General features: G+C 42.3%; 1 protein-coding gene across 2 annotated transcripts in view; it reads left to right on the top strand.

Moving 5' to 3' along the window:
- The window catches only part of LOC100136701 (sodium channel protein type 4 subunit alpha), a 210,328-nt gene that overhangs the window by 89,349 nt on the left and 100,807 nt on the right, over positions 1–20,172 (top strand). For both annotated transcript variants that reach the window (XM_036934870.1, XM_036934869.1), the window contains 2 exons: positions 9,553–9,673; positions 10,084–10,322. In XM_036934870.1, the coding sequence (XP_036790765.1) occupies positions 9,553–9,673; positions 10,084–10,322 (360 nt within the window). The remainder of the gene's footprint in view (positions 1–9,552; positions 9,674–10,083; positions 10,323–20,172) is intronic.

Here is a 20,172-nt window from a genome sequence, read left to right as displayed (position 1 = left end):
GGTGCCATATTCTTTCCATTTTTTAATAATGGATTTAATGGTGCTCCATGGGATGTTCAAAGTTTTGGATATTTTTTTTATAACCCAACCCTGATCTGTACTTCTCCACAACTTTGTCCCTGACCTGTTTGGAGTGCTCCTTGGTCTTCATGGTGCCGCTTGCTTGGTGGTGCTCATTGTTTAATGGTGTTAAGACTCTGGGGCCTTTAAGAACAGGTATATATATACTGAGATCATGTGACACTTAAATAAAGTCCACATGTGTGTAATCTAACTAATTATGTGACTTCTGAAGGTAATTGGTTGCATCAGATCTTATTTAGTGGCTTCATAGCAAAGGGGGTGAATACATATGCACGCACCACTTTTCAGTTTTTTATTTTTTAGAATTTTTTGAAACAAGTAATTTTAATTTTTAGTAATTTTTCTCATTTCACTTCACCAATTTGGACTATTTTGTGTATGTCTATGACATGAAATCCATCCAATGCAACAAAATAGGAAAAATGCCAAGGGGGATGAATACTTTTGTAAGCCACTGTACATTGGCCAATAGAAAGTCGGGAAGAGGTGGCTGGTTTTCCCTTCACCTTAATCTCGCCAGGACTCCCCCTCTCCTGCCTCTGTAATGCTGACGCTCCTCTTGCATACCCCGAAAATTGGGTCGGAATTTTAAGAAAGAGCCCAGCGCAGATAAGTCGAAGTTGCAGCAGGAATTTGGGAAGTAACTGCCAATCTGATGTTCAAAGTTATTGTCGGTTATAAAAAATGATAGCAGACATTTCATGAAAATAAAGTAAAGATAAACGTCAAAAGAATCACAACATAGCAAAGTACGTGCGACTATCCAGCACGGCGTCATGTTCTGAGTGGAGTTACTGAGTTGCTTTGTGTGTCTGTGTGTGTTGTTGCGTATCTACGTGCATCATGGGAATTCACTCTGTGGATAACTGGATAACTATTATATAAGCCTGTATCAAAGGAATGGCCAGGCTCGTATCCTGCAGTGTAGACTCAGGGCTTAGTAGCCTCTGGCTGTCTGGAGTCATTGGCCAAGACCTCTGTGACACTGGTACAGCTAACAGCTCCCTCTTCCCCACTGGGCTCCTCAACATTAACACAACACACGGTTTGATTTGCTTTTTCAATACAGATGATTCACACTACCCCGCGGAGGTGTTAGCAACTGTGTAGGAACGGAAGAGGAAAGAGCCTTAATGCAATTGCATTTTCTCTAATACTCAATGAATCACTTTCCATGCTGTCGCTGCCTTGTGTGTGCGTGTCTGTGTGGCTGTTTGTGTGTGAGTGTCTGTGTGTGTTTGTGTTGACAGGGTTTATTGTAGAGTGAAACAGAGCATGTGCTTATTTTTGGTCTGGATAGCTACTGTACATATCTTACATATCCCATGATATTATGCTGCTCTGCATGACCTCAAGAAAAATATCTAGGCCTCCCGGGTAGCTCAGTGGTCTAAGGCACTGCACCGCAGTGCTAGCTGTGCCACCAGATTCTGGGTTTGAGCTCAGGCTCTGTCGCAGCCGGCCGCGACCGGCGCACAATTGGCCCAGTGTTGTCTGGGTTGGGAGGGTTTGGCTGGCAGGGATATCCTTGTCTCATCGTGCACTAGCGAATCCTGTGTTAGGCTGGGTGCAGTGCACGCTGACCAGGCAGTGCACGCTGACCAGGTCGCCAGTTGTACGGTATTTCCTCCGACACCTTTGTCCGGCTGGCTTCCGGGTTGGATGTGCATTGTGTCAAGAAGCGGTGCGTCTTGGTTGGGTTGTGTTTCGGAGGACGCATGGCTCTCGACCTTCGCCTCTCCCGAGTCCCTGCGGGAGTTGCAGCGATGAGACAAGACTGTTACTACTATCAATTGGGGAGAAAAAAGGGGTCAAATAATTAAAGAAATTAAAAAATATCTAAACTAGGGCCCTATTTGGATACTTTCAAAGGCATCCTTCCTTTTACCACAAACCTAAATCAAATCAAATACCTGAATAAAGGTGGAGGGAAATATGCATTTAGAAAGCATTACAACTTGATCGTTAATGAAAGTCTTCAACACCAACTGGTGTCCAACCCACGCGGAAATGTATTTAGCATAAAGTAAAAAATCAACATAATAATCCGTCAGTTTAAGCTAGAGATATCCGTTTTTTGTTGCATTGGATGCATCTCAATACACTTCATCCGTCTATGTAAAACTGCGGTGAAAGGTAAGAGAGCTAGAGTGATGTTTGTTAGACCATGAGACATCCAGAAAATTGTCTTCTCACAAAATCTTCTGTAGCGTCTGAACGGTTTGGCCTAAAAACATGTATGACCCCTCTATGGAAAGATGACTCTCAGGTTTTGCTCTACGACCCCCACAAGGATCAAGGGACTCGTCTGATGTCGATACAACAGATCTGCCAACTTCTGTGAAGCATCCGTACAGTTTTGGCTACACACTAATATGACCCCTCTGTGTAAAGGTGAGACTCTCAGGAAGGAAGCCCACAGTCCTCACAAGACCCGCCCGAATGTATGGAAGGATACAGTACCAGTCAAAAGTTTGGACACACCTACTGATTTCTTTATTTTACTATTTTCTACATTGTAAAGACATCAAAACTATGGAATAACACAAATGGAATCATGTAGTAACCAAAAAAGTGTTAAACAAATCAAAATATGTTTTATATTTGAGGTTCTTCATAGTAGTCACCCTTTCCCTAGATTACTTTCCCTCTGCGTCTCACAAAGACACGGCGGTTGGAACCAAAAATCTCAGATTTGGACTCAGACCAAGATTTCCACCGGTCTAATGTTCATTCCTCGTGTTTCTTAGCCCAAGCAAGTATCTTCTTATTGGTGTGTTTTATAGTGGTTTATTTGCAGTAATTCGACCATGAAGGCCTGATTCCCGCAGTCTTCTCTGAACAGTTGATGTTGAGGTGTGTCTGTTACTTGAACTCTGTGAAGCATTTATTTGGGCTTCAATTTCTGAGTCTGCTAACTCTAATGAACTTATCCTCTGCAGCAGTCCATCATTTATGTCCAAATCCCTCCTTTTTGTTCACGCGTTTAGTTCACAAATCCAAATTCACGAGGCGCAGGCACTTAGTCCAGACAAAAAGTCAAAAAGTTCCATTACAGTTTGTAGAAACATGTCAAACGATGTATAGAAAGGTTTTTAATCATTATTCTTCAATAATATTCCAACTGGACAATTCCTTTATCTTTGGAAATGAAAAGGAACGTAGCTCACTCTCACGACCGCGCTCATAACTTGGCATTCTGCTAGACCTCTTAGTCAAACAGCTCTTATTCACTCCCCTCCACAGTAGAAGCCTGAAACAAGGTTTTAAAGACTGTTGACATCTAGTGGAAGCGTTAGGAAGTGCAATCGGACCAAATGTACACTGTTTCTTGGATAGCCAAAGACTTGAAAACCTACAAACCTCAGATTTCCCACTTCCTGGTTGAATTTTTTCTCAGGTTTTTGCCTGCCATATGAGTTCTGTTATACTCACAGACGTAATTAAAACAGTTTTAGAAACTTCAGGGTGTTTTCTATCCAAATCTACTAATAATATGCATATCTTCGCTTCTGGGCCTGAGTCGCAGGCAGTTTACTCTGGGCACACTTTTCATCCGAACATGAAAATAGCGCCCCCAGCCATAAGAAGTTAAAGTACTGACGGGCTGTCTTTTCTCTTTGCTTATTTGAGCTGTTCTTGCCATAATATGGACTTGGTCTTTTACTAAATAGGGGTATCTTCTGTATACCACCCCTACCTTGTGACAACACAACTGATTGGCTCAAATGCATTAAGAAGGAAAGAAATTCCACAAATGAACTTTTAACAATGCACACCTGTTAGTTTAAAGGCATTCCAGGTGACTACCTTGTGAAGCTGGTTAAGAGAATGCCAAGCGTGTACAAAGCTGTCATCAAGGCAAAGGGTGGCTACTTTGAAGAATCTCAATTCTATCTCAATTCTCACATATATTTAAAAAAAAAAAAAAATTAAGAAAAACCCTTGCATGAGTATATGTGTCCAATCTTTTGACTGGTACTGCATATCAATACTGTTTAGTGACAAAAATAACAGGTTAAATACATGTAAAAAATACAAAAATAAAACTATCCTTATCTTTCTTGACAGATATAAGATAGACACTACAGAACAAACTTCCTTTAGATTTTTTTGGGGGGGGCTATCTGTTCCATGTAGTGAATATGTTATTCAATTAGTTTTTATGGGCTAATAGCAGTAAGGCGGAAATACATGTTTTGATCAAATTATTTTTGTATATATTGCAAGGGTCTTAAAATTCAACATGGCTTAGACTCAAATGGTTAAAAGTTATTCATCCACAGTTATTATTCAGAGTAATCCATAACATCACACCTTCTAACTCTAGTGCACAACAATTTGTCACAATTCAACATTTTATTGATTGACTTCCTGCAATTTCTTACAATGAGGCATGTTTTTTTTAAGAAAATAACAGTAAGTGATACAAGAAATGACAGGTTCAAATCTATTTTTCCCCTCATCTGTAGTCATTTGTGTGGTCTGGCAGTAGACTGTCAGATAGGTAGGTTACCTAACAGGGGGACCCAGGCTGGGAACAGCAAGACCACACACAGGACAGCCAGCCACAGCCAGGGGATTTGGCCAGTAAATCTCATTGACGCAGGGGACCCTCTTGTTTTATCTGGCTCTTCAGAGAGTGCGAGTGTGTGTGTGGGCACAAATAAAGAACATTATGCTCCTCTCTCCCAGGGAACAGACTGCTCTCAGAACAGACTTCTCTCAGAACAGACTGATATCAGAACAGACTGCTCTCAGAACAGACTGGTGTCAGACCAGCATGGGTGTCAATGCACTCCACTAACCCTATCTCCATTACTGATCCTTTTTTATATCTCTTTTTCATTCTCTCTCTCTCTCTCACACACACACACACACACACACACACACACATACACACACACACACACACACACACACACACACACACACACACACACACACACACACACACACACACACACACACACACACACACACACACACACACACACACACACACACACACACACACACACACACACACAGCAGAGCCAGATAAAACAGGGTCTCCTGGGTCAATGAGATTTGCTGGCCAAATCCCCTGGCTATGGCTGGCTGTGTTTCTTCCCTGCCTAGGTCCCCCTTAGGTGACCAACCTATCTGCCTGTCTATTGCCAGACCAGGTATCATGTACAGTGCCTTTGGAAAGTATTCCGACCCCTTGACTTTTTCCACATTTTTTTACGTTGCAGCCTTATTCAATAATGTATTAAATTGTTTTTTCCCTCATCAATCTGCACACAATACCCCATAACGACAAAGCAAAAACAGGTTTTTAGAAAATGTTTGCAAATTTATTAAAAGTATAAACCTGATATATCACATTTACGTAAGTATTCAGACTGTTTACTCAGTACTTTGTTGAAACACCTTTGGCAGTGATTATAGCATAGAGTCTTCTTGGGTATGAAACACAAGCTTGGCACACCTGTATTTGTGGAGTTTCTCCCATTCTTCTCTGCAGATGCTGTCAAGCTCTGTCAAGGTGGATGGGGAGCGTTGCTGCACAGCTTTTTTCAGGTCTCTCCAGAGATGTTGAACCGTGTTCAAGTCCGGGCTCTGGCTGGGCCACTCAAGAACATTCAGAGACTTGTCACCCAAACCACTCTTGCGTTGTCTTGGTTGTGTACTCAGGGTCGTTGTCCTGTTGGAAGGTAAACTGTCGCCCAAGTCTGAGGTCCTGAGTGCTCTGGAGCAGATTTTCATCAAGGATCTCTCTGTACTTTGCTCCGTTTATCTTTCCCTCGATCCTGACTCGACTCCCAGTCCCTGCTGCTGAAAAACATCCCCACAGTATGATGCTGCCACCACGTGATTCACTGTAGGGATGGTGCCAGGATTCCTCCAGACGTGACGCTTGGTATTCAGGCCAAAGAGTTCAATCTTGTTTTCATCAGACCAGAGAATCTTGTTTCTCATGGTCTGACAGACTTAAGGTGCCTTTTGGCAAACTCCAAGCGGGCTGTCATGTGCCCATTTCTGTGTAGTTGCTTCTGTCAGGTCACTCTACCATAAAGGCCTGATTGGTAGAGTGTTGCAGAGATGGTTGTCCTTCTGGAAGCTTCTACCATCTCCACAGAGGAACTCTAGAGCTCTGTCAGAGTGACCATCGGGTTCTTGGTCACATCCCAGACCAAGGCCTTTCTCCCCCGCTTCAGTTTGGCCGGGCAGCCAGCTCTTGGAAGAGTCTCAGTGACTCCAAACTTCGACAAAATCCTGTTTCGGAGCTTTACGGACAATTCCTTCGACCTCATGGCTTGGTTTTTACTCTGACACTCACTGTAGAGTGTGGGACATTATATAGACAGGTGTGTTTCTTTCCAAATCATGTCCAATCAATTGAATTTACCACTGGTGGACTCAAATCCCATTGTAGAAACATCTCAAGTATGATCAATGGAAACAGGATCCACCTGAGCTCATTTTCGAATACTGTGTACATAAGGATGTTTTCTATTTGTAATAAATCTGCAAAAATTTCTAAAAACCTGTTTTTGCTTTGTCATGATGGGGTATTGTATGTAGAATGCTGAGGACATTTAAAAACGTAACAAAATGTGGAAAATGTCAAGGGGTCTGAATACTTTCCGAATACACTATAAACAAATGATGAAAAGAAATCAAATCAAAAGATTCTATTTCAAAGGACTACCAATAATTTATATTTACCCAAAACAAAAGAACAAGCACAGTTCATTGATCATTTTGAGATTGACCACCATTTTTTTTTTGCATAATCAACATTTCCCGCATATCATGCTTGGTCTTGCAAACTTAACCAATCAACTCACTATTACCACATAAAACAGTCAAATCATCACAATATTATCTCATAAAACTGACCGATCACCGCACTAGAAAAGAGGGCTTGCAATTTCAACCAATCACAGCACCTTTACCACATAATAGAGTTCAATCAAGCCACATGTTAACAAACTCTTTCCCTCGTCAGCAATTTTTTGGGAGAAATTTGACAAAATCATTGCATACTGCCATGCAAAATGTCAGATTTACCACAGCAAAACCATTTTTTTTGTGTGCAAATACCACAAAAAATGACACCAAAATCCTGGAGGAACTAATAACCAGAGTTATTGTCCTCTGGAGGACAATACAGTAATAATAAACCTCTGTGTTGCTTTTACACCAGGATGCTCTTAAGTCTGCTAATACAGATATATCTCTCTCTCTGTGTGTGTGTGTGTGTGTGTGTGTGTGTGTGTGTGTGTGTGTGTGTGTGTGTGTGTGTGTGTGTCAAATAAAGTAAAATTGTATTGATTTCGTACACATATATTTTAAAGAATGTTATCGCAGGTGAAGTGAAATGCTTCTGTTTCTAGCTCAAGCAGTGCAGTAATACCTAACAATACAAAACAATACACACAAATCCCCAAAATACAAATAAAGAAATTAAGAAATATCAGAACGAGGAATGTCAGAGTCCGGAATATAAATATACTGTATATAATGGTGTGTATAGACATTATGAACAGCATGTGAATAGAAAGGTTTGTATGGCAGTAGTTATATAGCACAAGCCTTGAATAGAATACAGTATATACATATGATATAGTGTATTGTGCGTGCTTGTGTGCTGCACAGACACCCAGTAGTCTTGAAAATGCAACCATGGCAACCCACAGTAGAGACAAATGCTAAACGAGCATTTGTGGCAGTTTTGGTGGAGGGGCCTGCTGCTCTCCTTTCACCAGGGAGAGATGGTGAATGGTCCGGTGGTGGATTCCCTACTTGCCAAACAGTGAGTGGGTGGTTTTATGTGAGCCCTGAGACTGGGGATGTGCGTCACACATGCCTGCCAGCCTGACTACCTGGGACAGCAATGAGATGCTATGTAATCATAGAGGGAGTCTGATTTGTGTCGGGAAGGCTTTGATTGGACTCAATATAACCCCTGTCATTCACACATTCAGCTGGAAGGAAATGTGTATCTTGTTATATTTGCGGTAAGAGGTGGACTGCTGTTATTCTGCAGAATAAGAAAGATGTAGGATGTTTGGAGGAAAATTACAATAGATCCTCCCTTAATCCTACCTCAGCAAAATAAATAACTACATTTGAATCTCATTTACAATGTTCGACATTCATATTTGAAATCCTGGTGTAATAATGTATCTGAAGTGTAGAGAACACTACTAATACTAGGTATAGGGATATCACGACACTAGGGATGATATGTGTGTGTTGTGTGTTTGTATGTTGTGGTGGATGAATCTGAATTAGTTGGGTAACATAGATAAATAAGATGTTTTATTTACATAATATGCTTATGTGAGATACTTGTCATTAGAATGTATCCCTTTGGACTATAGTGTTGGCAGTTGCACTTTTCCCTTCTCAGCTGGGGCTCAGTCATTTGGGGCCCAGAGAGGGGAGAGGTCAGACTTGTCTTTTACATGTCTCTGGTGCTATGCAGAATATCAGAAAGGGAAGAGGACAGGATGGAACATTGTCTTCATATGTGAATGTATCTGTTAAAACATGTGAAGGGATGGCGTGATTAAGGGGGAACCAATTAATTGACCCCACAATGTTTGTGCGCAAGTCACTCCCCTCAGTGAGCTTGCCCAGGAGTGGGGAGAAGAGGGGTTTTACTTGAGATGGGAGTAGATATAGTTGACAATTGAGTTATGCCTTGGATGAGGTAATGTTTTTGGTACTATGAAGTACCAGGAATGAGATTAGAACCTCGTTTTAGAGACCAAACTGAGCAATAATTTATAGCGAATGCAATCTGGCTAAGGGATTCTCCCTTCTCAAGTAAACGGCCCTTTGTGAAGAGTTCCTAAGATCTGTGGTTTGTCATGTAAGTTGAGAGGGGTGTATCTTTGCTATAAAAGATCTCAGTTGCCATTATGTTGGGACTCTCAAAAATTCATTATAGATAGTGAAATGTTGAAAGTCACAGGGCTATGGTAAAGCTCATATTATTAAAGATGAAGTTTAAGTATAACTCTGAATGTTGTGTGGTTTGTAACTCTCCTCAATTGGTAATACAGGAAATTGCCACAACAATGTGTATGCATGTTTCTGTGTGTGTGGGTGTGTGTCTTAGATAAATGTCACCAACCTGCCTCTGTCCTGAATCATGCCACTGCCATTGACCCGACATAAATTGAAAGACCTGTCTGTGGAATCAATGTGAGATAAAGTACATATTGAAGCTTTAACCCTGACTTATGGCCCAGTCATTTCCTAATCACTAGCAGATAATTAAATTAAATTTGACTGCATTGAATAATCCAAATATGCCTCTCCTCACCAAAATGGCCACCTTTCCTGACCAATATGGCTGCCTATATTGTCCAATATGGATTCCTCACCTCACCAATATGGCTGCCTCTCCTCACCAATATGGCCACCTCTCCTCACCAATATATATATCAACTGTTCTTTCTCCTCCAGAGGCCTAACTCCAGCACAGAGCTGAGCAACATGCTGCTCCCTCGCCAGGTATCCAGACAAGAGCACGCACGCAGGGACCGAGCTCTGAGCGCCGCCAGCTACCTCACAGATGCCTTGGAGGGTAAGGTCCTCTGTCCTCTGCTGTTCGCCCCACTGCCTCATTGAGGGGCAAATTGTGTGAGCCCATCAGCTCCTCTTATCTGCTGTTTACCCCTCTATGAGGATTGAGGCTGACGGTGTCCTCAAATGTGCACGGGCCGTGCCTATGGACTAGATAGAGGGTGACTGTGCGGCAGAAGCCACAGTGCAAAGTTACACCGACAGATAAAAACATTAGCAGAGTCATGATCACACATTAGGCCCTACCAACTCATCCTCAGTGACTTGCTATCAATCTTCATCAAACTCCCTCATTACACATGCATGCACCCAAGCTAGGCCCCACCCACATCTGGCAAAGGCACACTGTGATAACCTCCCTGAAGAAAATGTACTCCTTTGCACCCCCCCCTCCCCCCCATCCCCTCCTAGAACTGGAGGAGTCGCATCAGAAGTGCCACCCCTGCTGGTATGAGTTTGCCCACAAGTACCTGATCTGGGAAAGCAGTCCACGTTGGCTTCAGTTGAAGGCGCTGGTCAAGGTGATGGTGATGGATCCTTTCCTGGACCTAGCCATTACCATCTGCATCGTGCTCAACACCCTGTTCATGGCCATGGAGCACTACCCCATGACTGACGAATTCAACGGCATGCTGTCCATAGGCAACCTGGTAAGTGGAGAGGAGAGGGCACAAAGGAAACTCTTGGAGAAACATTTTTGTGTAAATTTTTACCCACCATTTTTGTTGGAGGACCACGGAAGTTTAGGGCCTAGAGGTTTACCCTAGTCAGGTCAGTTACTCAGAGAAAAAAAAACTATTGGCTCCACTATTGTCCTAACTAACTGTGCTATTTTGTTAGTTTTTTCTCATTATTTGTAACTCATTTTGTACATAATGTTGTTGCTACCGTCTCTTATGACCAAAAAGAGCTTCTGGACATTAGAACAGAGATTACTCACCTCGAACTGGACAAGGATTTTTTTCTTTAATGAGTCCGACGCAATGGATATGCTGCTTTGTCAAGACAAGGCCCAAATCCCCGTCATCCGCATGAAGATAAGATGGAGAAAAAGAGGAAGGAGGGCAACGTGCCTTGTAAGAATTTGCTGACGACTACCCTCTGTATTACTGGCCAACGTGCAATCATTGGGGAACAAACTGGACGATCTATGATTAAGACTATCCTACCAACGGGACATTAAAAACGGTAATATCATATGTTTCACCTAGACGTGGCTAAACGACAACACTGATAATATAGAGCTGGCTGGCTTCTCTGTGCATCGGCAGGACAGAGCAGCTACTTCTGGTAAGACAAGGGCGGGGTGTCTGTCTATTGTCAAGAACTGCTGGTGCGCGATGTCTAATATTAAAGAAGTCTTGATGTATTGCTCACCTGAGGTAGAATACCTCATGATAAGCTGTAGACCACATTATATACCAAGAGAGTTCTTATCTTTATTATTTGTAGCCGTCTCTTTACCACGACAAACAGATACTGGCACCAAGATCGCACTCAACGAGCTGTATAAGGCTATAAGCAACCAAGAAAATGCTCATCCAAAATCAACGCTCCTAGTGGGGACTTTAATGCAGGCAAACTTAAATTTGACCTAATTTCTACCAGCATGTCACATGTGCAACCAGAGGAAGAAAACTCTAGACGACATTTACTCCACACACAGAGATGCATACAAGGCTCTCCCTCGTCCTCCAATTGGCAAATCTGTCCAGAATTATATCCTCCTGATTCCTGCTTACAAGCAAAAACTAAAGCAGGAAATACCAGTGACTAACACTTAATACGAAAGTGGTACAATTTTTATTTTATTTTACTAGGCAAGTCAGTTAAGAACAATTTCTTATTTTCAACGACGGCCTAGGAACAGTGGGTTAATTGCCTGTTCAGGGGCAGAACAACAGATTTGTCAGCCTGGGGGATTTGAACTTGCAAACTTTCAGTTACTAGTCCAACACTCTAACCACTAGGCTACACCTGCCGCCCCAGAAGTGGTCCGATGACTCGGATGCTAAGCTACAGGGCTGTTTTGCTAGCACAGAATGGAATATGTTCTGGGACTCATCCAATGCCATTGAGGAGTATACCACCTCAGTGACTGGCTTTATCAATAAGTGATTCGACAACGTCGTCCCCACAGTGACCATACGTACATATCCTAACCAGAAACCATGGATTACAGACAACATCCGCACTGAGAGAAAGCCCAAAGCTGCAGCTTTCAAGGAGCAGGACACTAATCCCTACACTTATAAGAAATCCCTCTACACCCTCAGACGAACCATCAAACAGGCAAAGCGTCAATACAGAACTAAGATTGAATCCTACTACATCGGCTCTGATGCTCGTCACATGTGGCAGGGCTTGAAACTATTAAGAACTACAAACGGAGACCCAGCCGCGAGCTGCCCAGTGACACGAGCCTACCAGACAAACAAAATGCCTTTTATGCTTGCTTCGAGGCAAGCAAATCTGAAGCATGCATGAGAGCACAAGTTGTTCAGGACAACTGTGTGATCACGCTCTCCATAGCTGATGTGTGCAAGACCTTTAAACAGGTCAACATTCACAAAGCCGCGGGGTCAGACAGATTACCAGGACGTGCACTCAAAGCATGCGCGGACCAACTGACAAGTGTCTTCACTGACATTTTCAACCTCTCCCTGACCGAGTCTGTAATACCTACATGTTTCAAGCAGACCACCATAGTTCCCAAGAATGCCTTGGTAACCTGCCTAAATGACTACCACCCGTAGCACTCACATCTGTAGCCATGAAGTGCTTCGAAAGACTGGTCATGACTCACATCAACACCGTCATGCCGGAAACACTAGACCCACTAAAATTTGCATACCGCCCCAACAGATCCACAGATCACGCAATCTCAATCGCACTCCACGCTGCCCTTCCCCACCTGGACAAAAGGAACACCTTTGAGAGAATGCTGTTCATTGATGACAGCTCAGCATTCAACACCATAGTACCCACAAAGCTCATCACAAAGATAAGGACCCTGGGACTAAACACTCCCTCTGCAACTGGATCCTGGATTTCCTGACGGACCGCCCCCCAGGTGGTAAGGGTAGGCAACAACACATCTGTCAACAACACATCTGGGATAAGTGCTTATTCCCCTCCAGTACTCCCTATTCACCCACAACTGCGGGCCAAGCACAACTCCAACACCGTTGTTAAGTTTGCTGACGAGTGTTAGGCCTGAACACGACAACGATGAGACAGCCTATAGGGAGGAGGTCAGAACTATCATGGTCCAAACACACCAAGATAGCTGTGAAGAGGGTACGACAACACTTTTTCCCCCTCAGAAGACTGAAAAGATTTGGCATGGGTCCCCAGATCCTCAAAAAGTTCTATAGCTGCACCATCGAGAGCATGCTGACCGGTTGCATCACCACCTGGTATGGCAACTGCTCGGCATCTGACTGTAAGGCGCTTCAGAGGGTAGTATGTACGGCCCAGTATATCACTGGGGCCGAGCTTCCTGACATCCAGGACCTATATTAGTCGGTGTCAGAGGAAGGCCCAAAGACTCCAGTCACCCAAGTCATAGACTGTTCTCTCTGTTCTTCCACACGGCAAGTGGTAGTGGAGCGCCAAGTCTAGAACCAAAAGGTTCCTTAACAGAGACTACTGAACAATTAATCAAATGGCCGTCCGGACTATTTGCATTGCTGCTACTCGCTGTTTATTATCTATGCATAGTCACTTTACAAAAATTACCTCGACTAACCTGTACCCCCGCACACTGACTCAGTACCGGTACCCCCTGTACATAGCCTCGTTATTGTTATGTAATTTTCTTGTGTTACTTTTAGATTAAAAAATATATATATATTTTGGAAATATTTTCTTAACTCTATTTCTTATACTCCATTGTTGGTTAAGGGCTTGGAAGTAAGCATTACATCTTCAGCGCATGTGACAAATAAAATGTGATTTGACTTGATTTGATATTGTCACTGAGATTCACACCCAAACCTAAATGAACCCCAAGCCTCTACCCCTTATGCACTTGTGGAGACCTGAGAGGAATAGTTAGGTACAAGTAGTATGTTAGTAGCATCTGATTGGCTGACTGATTGGCTCACTGAATTTTCACAGTATCAAACCTCCATAGGGCGTAGGGGCTAAGGTTCCATTGGGATAATAACCGTGAAATGACCTGTTAATCACACATCAACAGACATCATTCACAACAATGAGTTTACAATCACATTATGAAGTCAATATGGTGTTTCGATTCATTACAATTCACTGGAACCAGTTATGTGTGTTTGTATGATATATGCTGGTTCTCTATAGTGCTGGGTATGGGCCCTGGTCTGAAGTCCAGCACTATATAGGGAATAGGGTGCCATTTGGGACACAGCCATGGTATTGTTGGTGTTATGTAATTGGTTGTGTGGTACCAGGAGTAGTCCAACAAGGAAGTCATTTCAGGCCAACGGTGTCAAAATCAATAGAGTTTTCTTCCACTTGGCTGGCCACTGTGTGCTACAGTGGACAATCTGTCTGGTGTGTGTGTGTGTGTATGTATGTGCATGTGTGTCCACAGCAGATACAGTTGAAGTGGGAAGTTTACATATACCTTGGCCAAATACATTTCAACTCAGTTTTTCACAATTCCTGACATTTAATCCCTGTTTTAGGTCAGTTAGGATCACCACTTTATTTTAAGAATGAGAATTGTCAGAAGAATAGTAGAGATAATTATTTATTTCAGCTTTTATTTCTTTCATCACATTCCCAGTGGGTCAGAAGTTTACATACACTCAATTAGTATTTGGTAGCATTGCCTTCAATTGTTTAACTTGGGTCAAACGTTTCGGGTAGCCTCCTACAATAAGTTTGGTGAATTTTGACCCATTCCTCCTTATAGAGCTGGTGTAACTGAGTCAGGTTTGTAGGCCTCTTTGGCCTCCTTGCTCTTGTTCTGCCCACACATGTAATATGGGATTGAGGTCAGGGCTTTGTGATGGCCACTCCATTACCTTGACTTTATTGTCCTTAAGCCATTTTGCCACAACTTTGGAAGTATGCTTGGGGTCATTGTCCATTTGGAAGACCCATTTGCGACCAAGCTTTAACTTCCTTACTGATGTTTTGAGATGTTGCTCCAATATATCCACATAATTTTCCCTCCGCATGATGCCCTCTATTTTGTGAAGTGCACCAGTCCCTCCTGCAGCAAACCACCCCCACAACATGATGCTGCCACCCCCGTGCTTCACAGTTAGGATGGTGTTCTTCGGCTTGCAAGCCTCCCCCTTTTTCCTCCAAACATAACGATAGTCATTATGGCCAAACAGTTATATTTTTGTTTCATCAGACCAGAGGACATTTCTCCAAAAAGTACGATATTTGTCCCCATGTGCAGTTGCAAACCGTAGTCTGGCTTTTTATGGAGCTTTTGGAGCAGTGGCTTCTTCCTTGCTGAGCGGCCTTTCAGGTTATGTCGACATAGGACTTGTTTTACTGTGGATATAGTTACTTTTGTACCTGTTTCCTCCAGCATCTTCACAAGGTCCTTTGCTGTTGTTCTGGGATTGATTTGTACTTTTCACACCAAAGTACGTTCATCTCTAGGAAATGGAACGTGTCTCCTTCCTGAGCGGCATCATGGCTGCGTGATCCCATGGGGTTTATATTTGCGCACTATTGTTTGTACAGATAAACATGGTACCTTCAGGTGTTTGGAAATTGCTTGTGTCATGCACAAAGTAGATGTCCTAACCGACTTGCCAAAACTATAGTTTGTTAACAAGACATTTGTGGAGTGGTTTAACAAGTTTTAATGACTCCAACCTAAGTGTATGTAAAATTCCGACTTCAACTATATTTGTAATGACTTCCCTCTCTGGTCTTTCCCATATTTCAGCAAGTCATTATCGCCTTGGTGACAAACGTCTGAACTGTCGTGGGGTGGTGACTGTGTTGGATACATAGAGAGTCTGAACTGTCGTGGGGTGTTGACTGTGTTGGATAAATAGAGAGTCTGAACTGTCGTGGGTTGGTGACTGTATTGGATAACTGCCAGTTTGCTAGATGCAGCATCACACATGAAAAACTTTTTTGTCTCTGTACGTGGAGATTTGTTTGAAGAGGAATTTTTCTCTCATCCCTATTATAGTGGAGAGATATTGGCTCTCTCTCTAAGTGTTATGTGCATGCTTGTGTCGTGTTTTTTGGCTATCATTAATGTGATGACAATTGCTTTATCAAATCGATTAACTACAGTATGTTTAATTATTACGATGATTAAATTACTCATGTAACAATTAACTCATCAGCAATCTTAGGACACCATGGAAAAAGTTTGTTTAATGAGTTACCGTTTCCGAATGAACTCTAAAGATATAAATATCTCTGACATTTCAGTCATCAATCAGTCATTCATTAATTTTATCTTCTATCAGTCTCTTTCTGAATGTCGCAATATCCTTGGATATCTGCACGAACTCTAGCATAAATGATGAATATGCAATACACAAATTGTCCTAATTATTTATTTACTAACTAAATAATCACAGAGAATGACATAAACACACCAACAGAATAGCTTACACATTGAGTACTATATAATGCAATGAAAAGTCCCAAGTGGTAAACCCGATATGACGACTTGTTACACCAAACGAAAAGGGAGGGGCATGTAAGAAAGAGCAGGAGAAAAGACAAAGGACTCCACTATCGTACATACAGCTGATACAGTGCCTTGCGAAAGTATTCGGCCCCCTTGAACTTTGCAACCTTTTGCCACATTTCAGGCTTCAAACATAAAGATATAAAACTGTATTTTTTTGTGAAGAATCAACAACAAGTGGGACACAATCATGAAGGGAACGACATTTATTGGATATTTCAAACTTTTTTAACAAATCAAAAACTGAAAAATTTGGCGTGCAAAATTATTCAGCCCCTTTACTTTCAGTGCAGCAAACTCTCTCCAGAAGTTCAGTGAGGATCTCTGAATGATCCAATGTTGACCTAAATGACTAATGATGATAAATACAATCCACCTGTGTGTAATCAAGTCTCCATATAAATGCACCTGCACTGTGATAGTCTCAGAGGCCCGTTAAAAGCGCAGAGAGCATCATGAAGAACAAGGAACACACCAGGCAGGTCCGAGATACTGTTGTGAAGAAGTTTAAAGCCGGATTTGGATACAAAAAGATTTCCCAAGCTTTAAACATCCCAAGGAGCACTGTGCAAGCGATAATATTGAAATGGAAGGAGTATCAGACCACTGCAAATCTACCAAGACCTGGCCGTCCCTATAAACTTTCAGCTCATACAAGGAGAAGACTGATCAGAGATGCAGCCAAGAGGCCCATGATCACTCTGGATAAACTGCAGAGATCTACAGCTGAGGTGGGAGACTCTGTCCATAGGACAACAATCAGTCGTATATTGTACAAATCTGGCCTTTATGGAAGAGTGGCAAGAAGAAAGCCATTTCTTAAAGATATCCATAAAAAGTGTTGTTTAAAGTTTGCCACAAGCCACCTGGGAGACACACCAAACATGTGGAAGAAGGTGCTCTGGCAACAATGCAAAACGTTATGTTTGGCGTAAAAGCAACACAGCTGAACACACCATCCCCACTGTCAAACATGGTGGTGGCAGCATCATGGTTTGGGCCTGCTTTTCTTCAGCAGGGACAGGGAAGATGGTTAAAATTGATGGGAAGATGGATGGAGCCAAATACAGGACCATTCTGGAAGAAAACCTGATGGAGTCTGCAAAAGACCTGAGACTGGGACGGAGATTTGTCTTCCAACAAGACAATGATCCAAAACATAAAGCAAAATCTACAATGAATGGTTCAAAAATAAACATATCCAGGTGTTAGAATGGCCAAGTCAAAGTCCAGACCTGAATCCAATCGAGAATCTGTGGAAAGAACTGAAAACTGCTGTTCACAAATGCTCTCCATCCAACCTCACTGAGCTCGAGCTGTTTTGCAAGGAGGAATGGGAAAAAATGTCAGTCTCTCGATGTGCAAAACTGATAGAGACATACCCCAAGCGACTTACAGCTGTAATCGCAGCAAAAGGTGGCGCTACAAAGTATTAACTTAAGGGGGCTGAATAATTTTGCATGCCCAATTTTTCAGTTTTTGATTTGTTAAAAAAGTTTGAAATATCCAAAAAATGTCGTTCCACTTCATGATTGCGTCCCACTTGTTGTTGATTCTTCACAAAAAAATACAGTTTTATATCTTTATGTTTGAAGCCTGAAATGTGGCAAAAGGTCGCAAAGTTCAAGGGGGCCGAATACTTTCGCAAGGCACTGTAACTATGCTCATGGAAATGGTAATACTTTGCACACGATCGGCCGTTCATTCGAAAATATAATTTGCATTGCACAGTGCTTTGCAAAAGTATTCATCCCCCTTGGCGTTTTTCCTATTTTGTTGCATTACAACCTGTTATTTGGATTTCATGTAATGGACATACACAAAATGGTCCAAATTGGTGAAGTGAAATGAAAAAAAGACCTGTTTAAAATAAAAAAAATAAAAAATGTATTCACCCCCTTTGCTATGAAGCCCCTAAATAAGATCTGGTGCAACCACTTACCTTCAGAAGTCACATAATTTGTTAAATAAAGTCCACCTGTGTGCAATCTAAGTGTCACATGATCTCAGTATATATATACCTGTTCTGAAAGGCCCCACAGTCTGCAACACCATTAAACAAGAGGCCCCACCAAGCCAGTGGCACCTTGAAGACCAAGGAGCTCTCCAAACAAGTCAGGGACAAAGTTGTGGATAAGTACAAATCAGGGTTGGGTTATAAAAAAATATCCAAAACTTTGAACATCCCACGGAGCACCATTAAATCCATGATAAAAAATGGAAAGAATATGGCACCACAACCAACCTGCCAAGAAAGGGCCGCCCACCAAAACTCACAGACCAGGCAAGAGAGAGGCAACAAAGAAGCCAAAGATAACCCGGAAGGAGATGCAAAGCTCCACAGCGGAGATTGGAATATCTATCCATAGGACCACTTTAAGCCATACACTCCACAGAGGTGGGCTTTATTGAAGAGTGGGCAGAAAAAGCTATTGCTTAAAGAAAAAATAAGCATATTCATGCTCATATTCATGTTCATATGGAAGAAGGTACTCTGGTCAGATGAAACAAAAATTTAGCTTTTTGGCCATATGTCTGGTGCAAACCCAAAACCTCTCATCACCCCGAGAATATACCATCCCCACATGTGAAGCATGGTAGCATTATCATGCTGTGGAGGTGTTTTTCATCGGCAGGAACTGGGAAACTGGTCAGAATTGAAGAAATTATGCATGGTGCTAAATACAGGGAATTTCTTGAGGGAAACCTGTTTCAGTCTTCCATAGATTTGAGACTGGGATGGAGGTTCACCTTCCAGCAGGACAATGACCCTAAGCACACTGCTAAAGCAACTTTCCAGTGGTTAAAGGCGAAACATTTAAATGTCTTGGAATGGCCTAGTCAAAGCCCAGCCCTCAATCCAATTAAGAATATGTGGTATGACTTAAAGATCGCTGTACACCAGCAGAACCCATCCAACTTGAAGGAGCTGGAGCAGTTTTGCCTTGAAGAATGGGCAAAAATCCCAGTGGCTAGATGTGCCAAGCTTAGAGACATACCCCAAGAGACTTGAGGCTGTAATTGCTGAGTAAGGTGGCTCTACACAGTATTGATTTTGGGTGGGTTAACAGTTATGCAATCTCAAGTTTTCTGTTTTTTTTGTTGTCTTATTTCTTGTTTGTTTCACAAGAGAAAATATTTTGCATCTTCAAAGTGGTAGGCTTGTTGTGTAAATCACATGACACAAACCCTCAAAAGGGGGGTGAATACTTTCACAAGCCACTCTATATATTTATGATTGCATGCCTTTGTTGTCTCTGTTGGAATCGGTCCGTCTGGGGTGTAATTCGACAGAAAGTCTCTGGTTGTGTCTGTTACAACGGGTCTTCCAGACGTACCAGGTGGTTGGATATGGGAATGTTATTTTAGAATGGATATTTTCAAAGTACCAGCCGGTTGTTCTCGTGCTCGGTTTGTTAAGATAGATACTTTAGAGGTATCTATAGTGGTGAGAGGAAATTGTTCTTCTTTCTCTTCTTCGGTCGAGTTTCCTAGACTATTTTGCCTATACAGCTGCAGACTGTGAAAGTGTAGTTTTCTTAACCATTTCAACGTGTACAGCTGGCGCTGCACGTAGCTGGTCTGGTGGAGTCTAACCATTCGTGATGTATGGTTCAACACTGTCCGCCTGCTTGGTCTAATGTACATTTTTGTCAGAAATGAGTTTTATGCACTCTGGGAAAAGGGATGTTCCATGGCGCCGACATAATGTCTGTACTCACGTGGATGTGGCCACTGACTTGGTTAAGACTTCACATGAAAAACAATTCTCTCATTTAGAAGGCTAACATCACTTTATATCTTCTCACAAATAGTTTCATTTTTAATTATGTCAG

This window comes from Oncorhynchus mykiss, chromosome 11 (assembly GCF_013265735.2).
Source record: "Oncorhynchus mykiss isolate Arlee chromosome 11, USDA_OmykA_1.1, whole genome shotgun sequence".
Taxonomy (NCBI): domain Eukaryota; kingdom Metazoa; phylum Chordata; class Actinopteri; order Salmoniformes; family Salmonidae; genus Oncorhynchus; species Oncorhynchus mykiss.
This window is presented reverse-complemented; position numbering and strand designations above follow the sequence as displayed.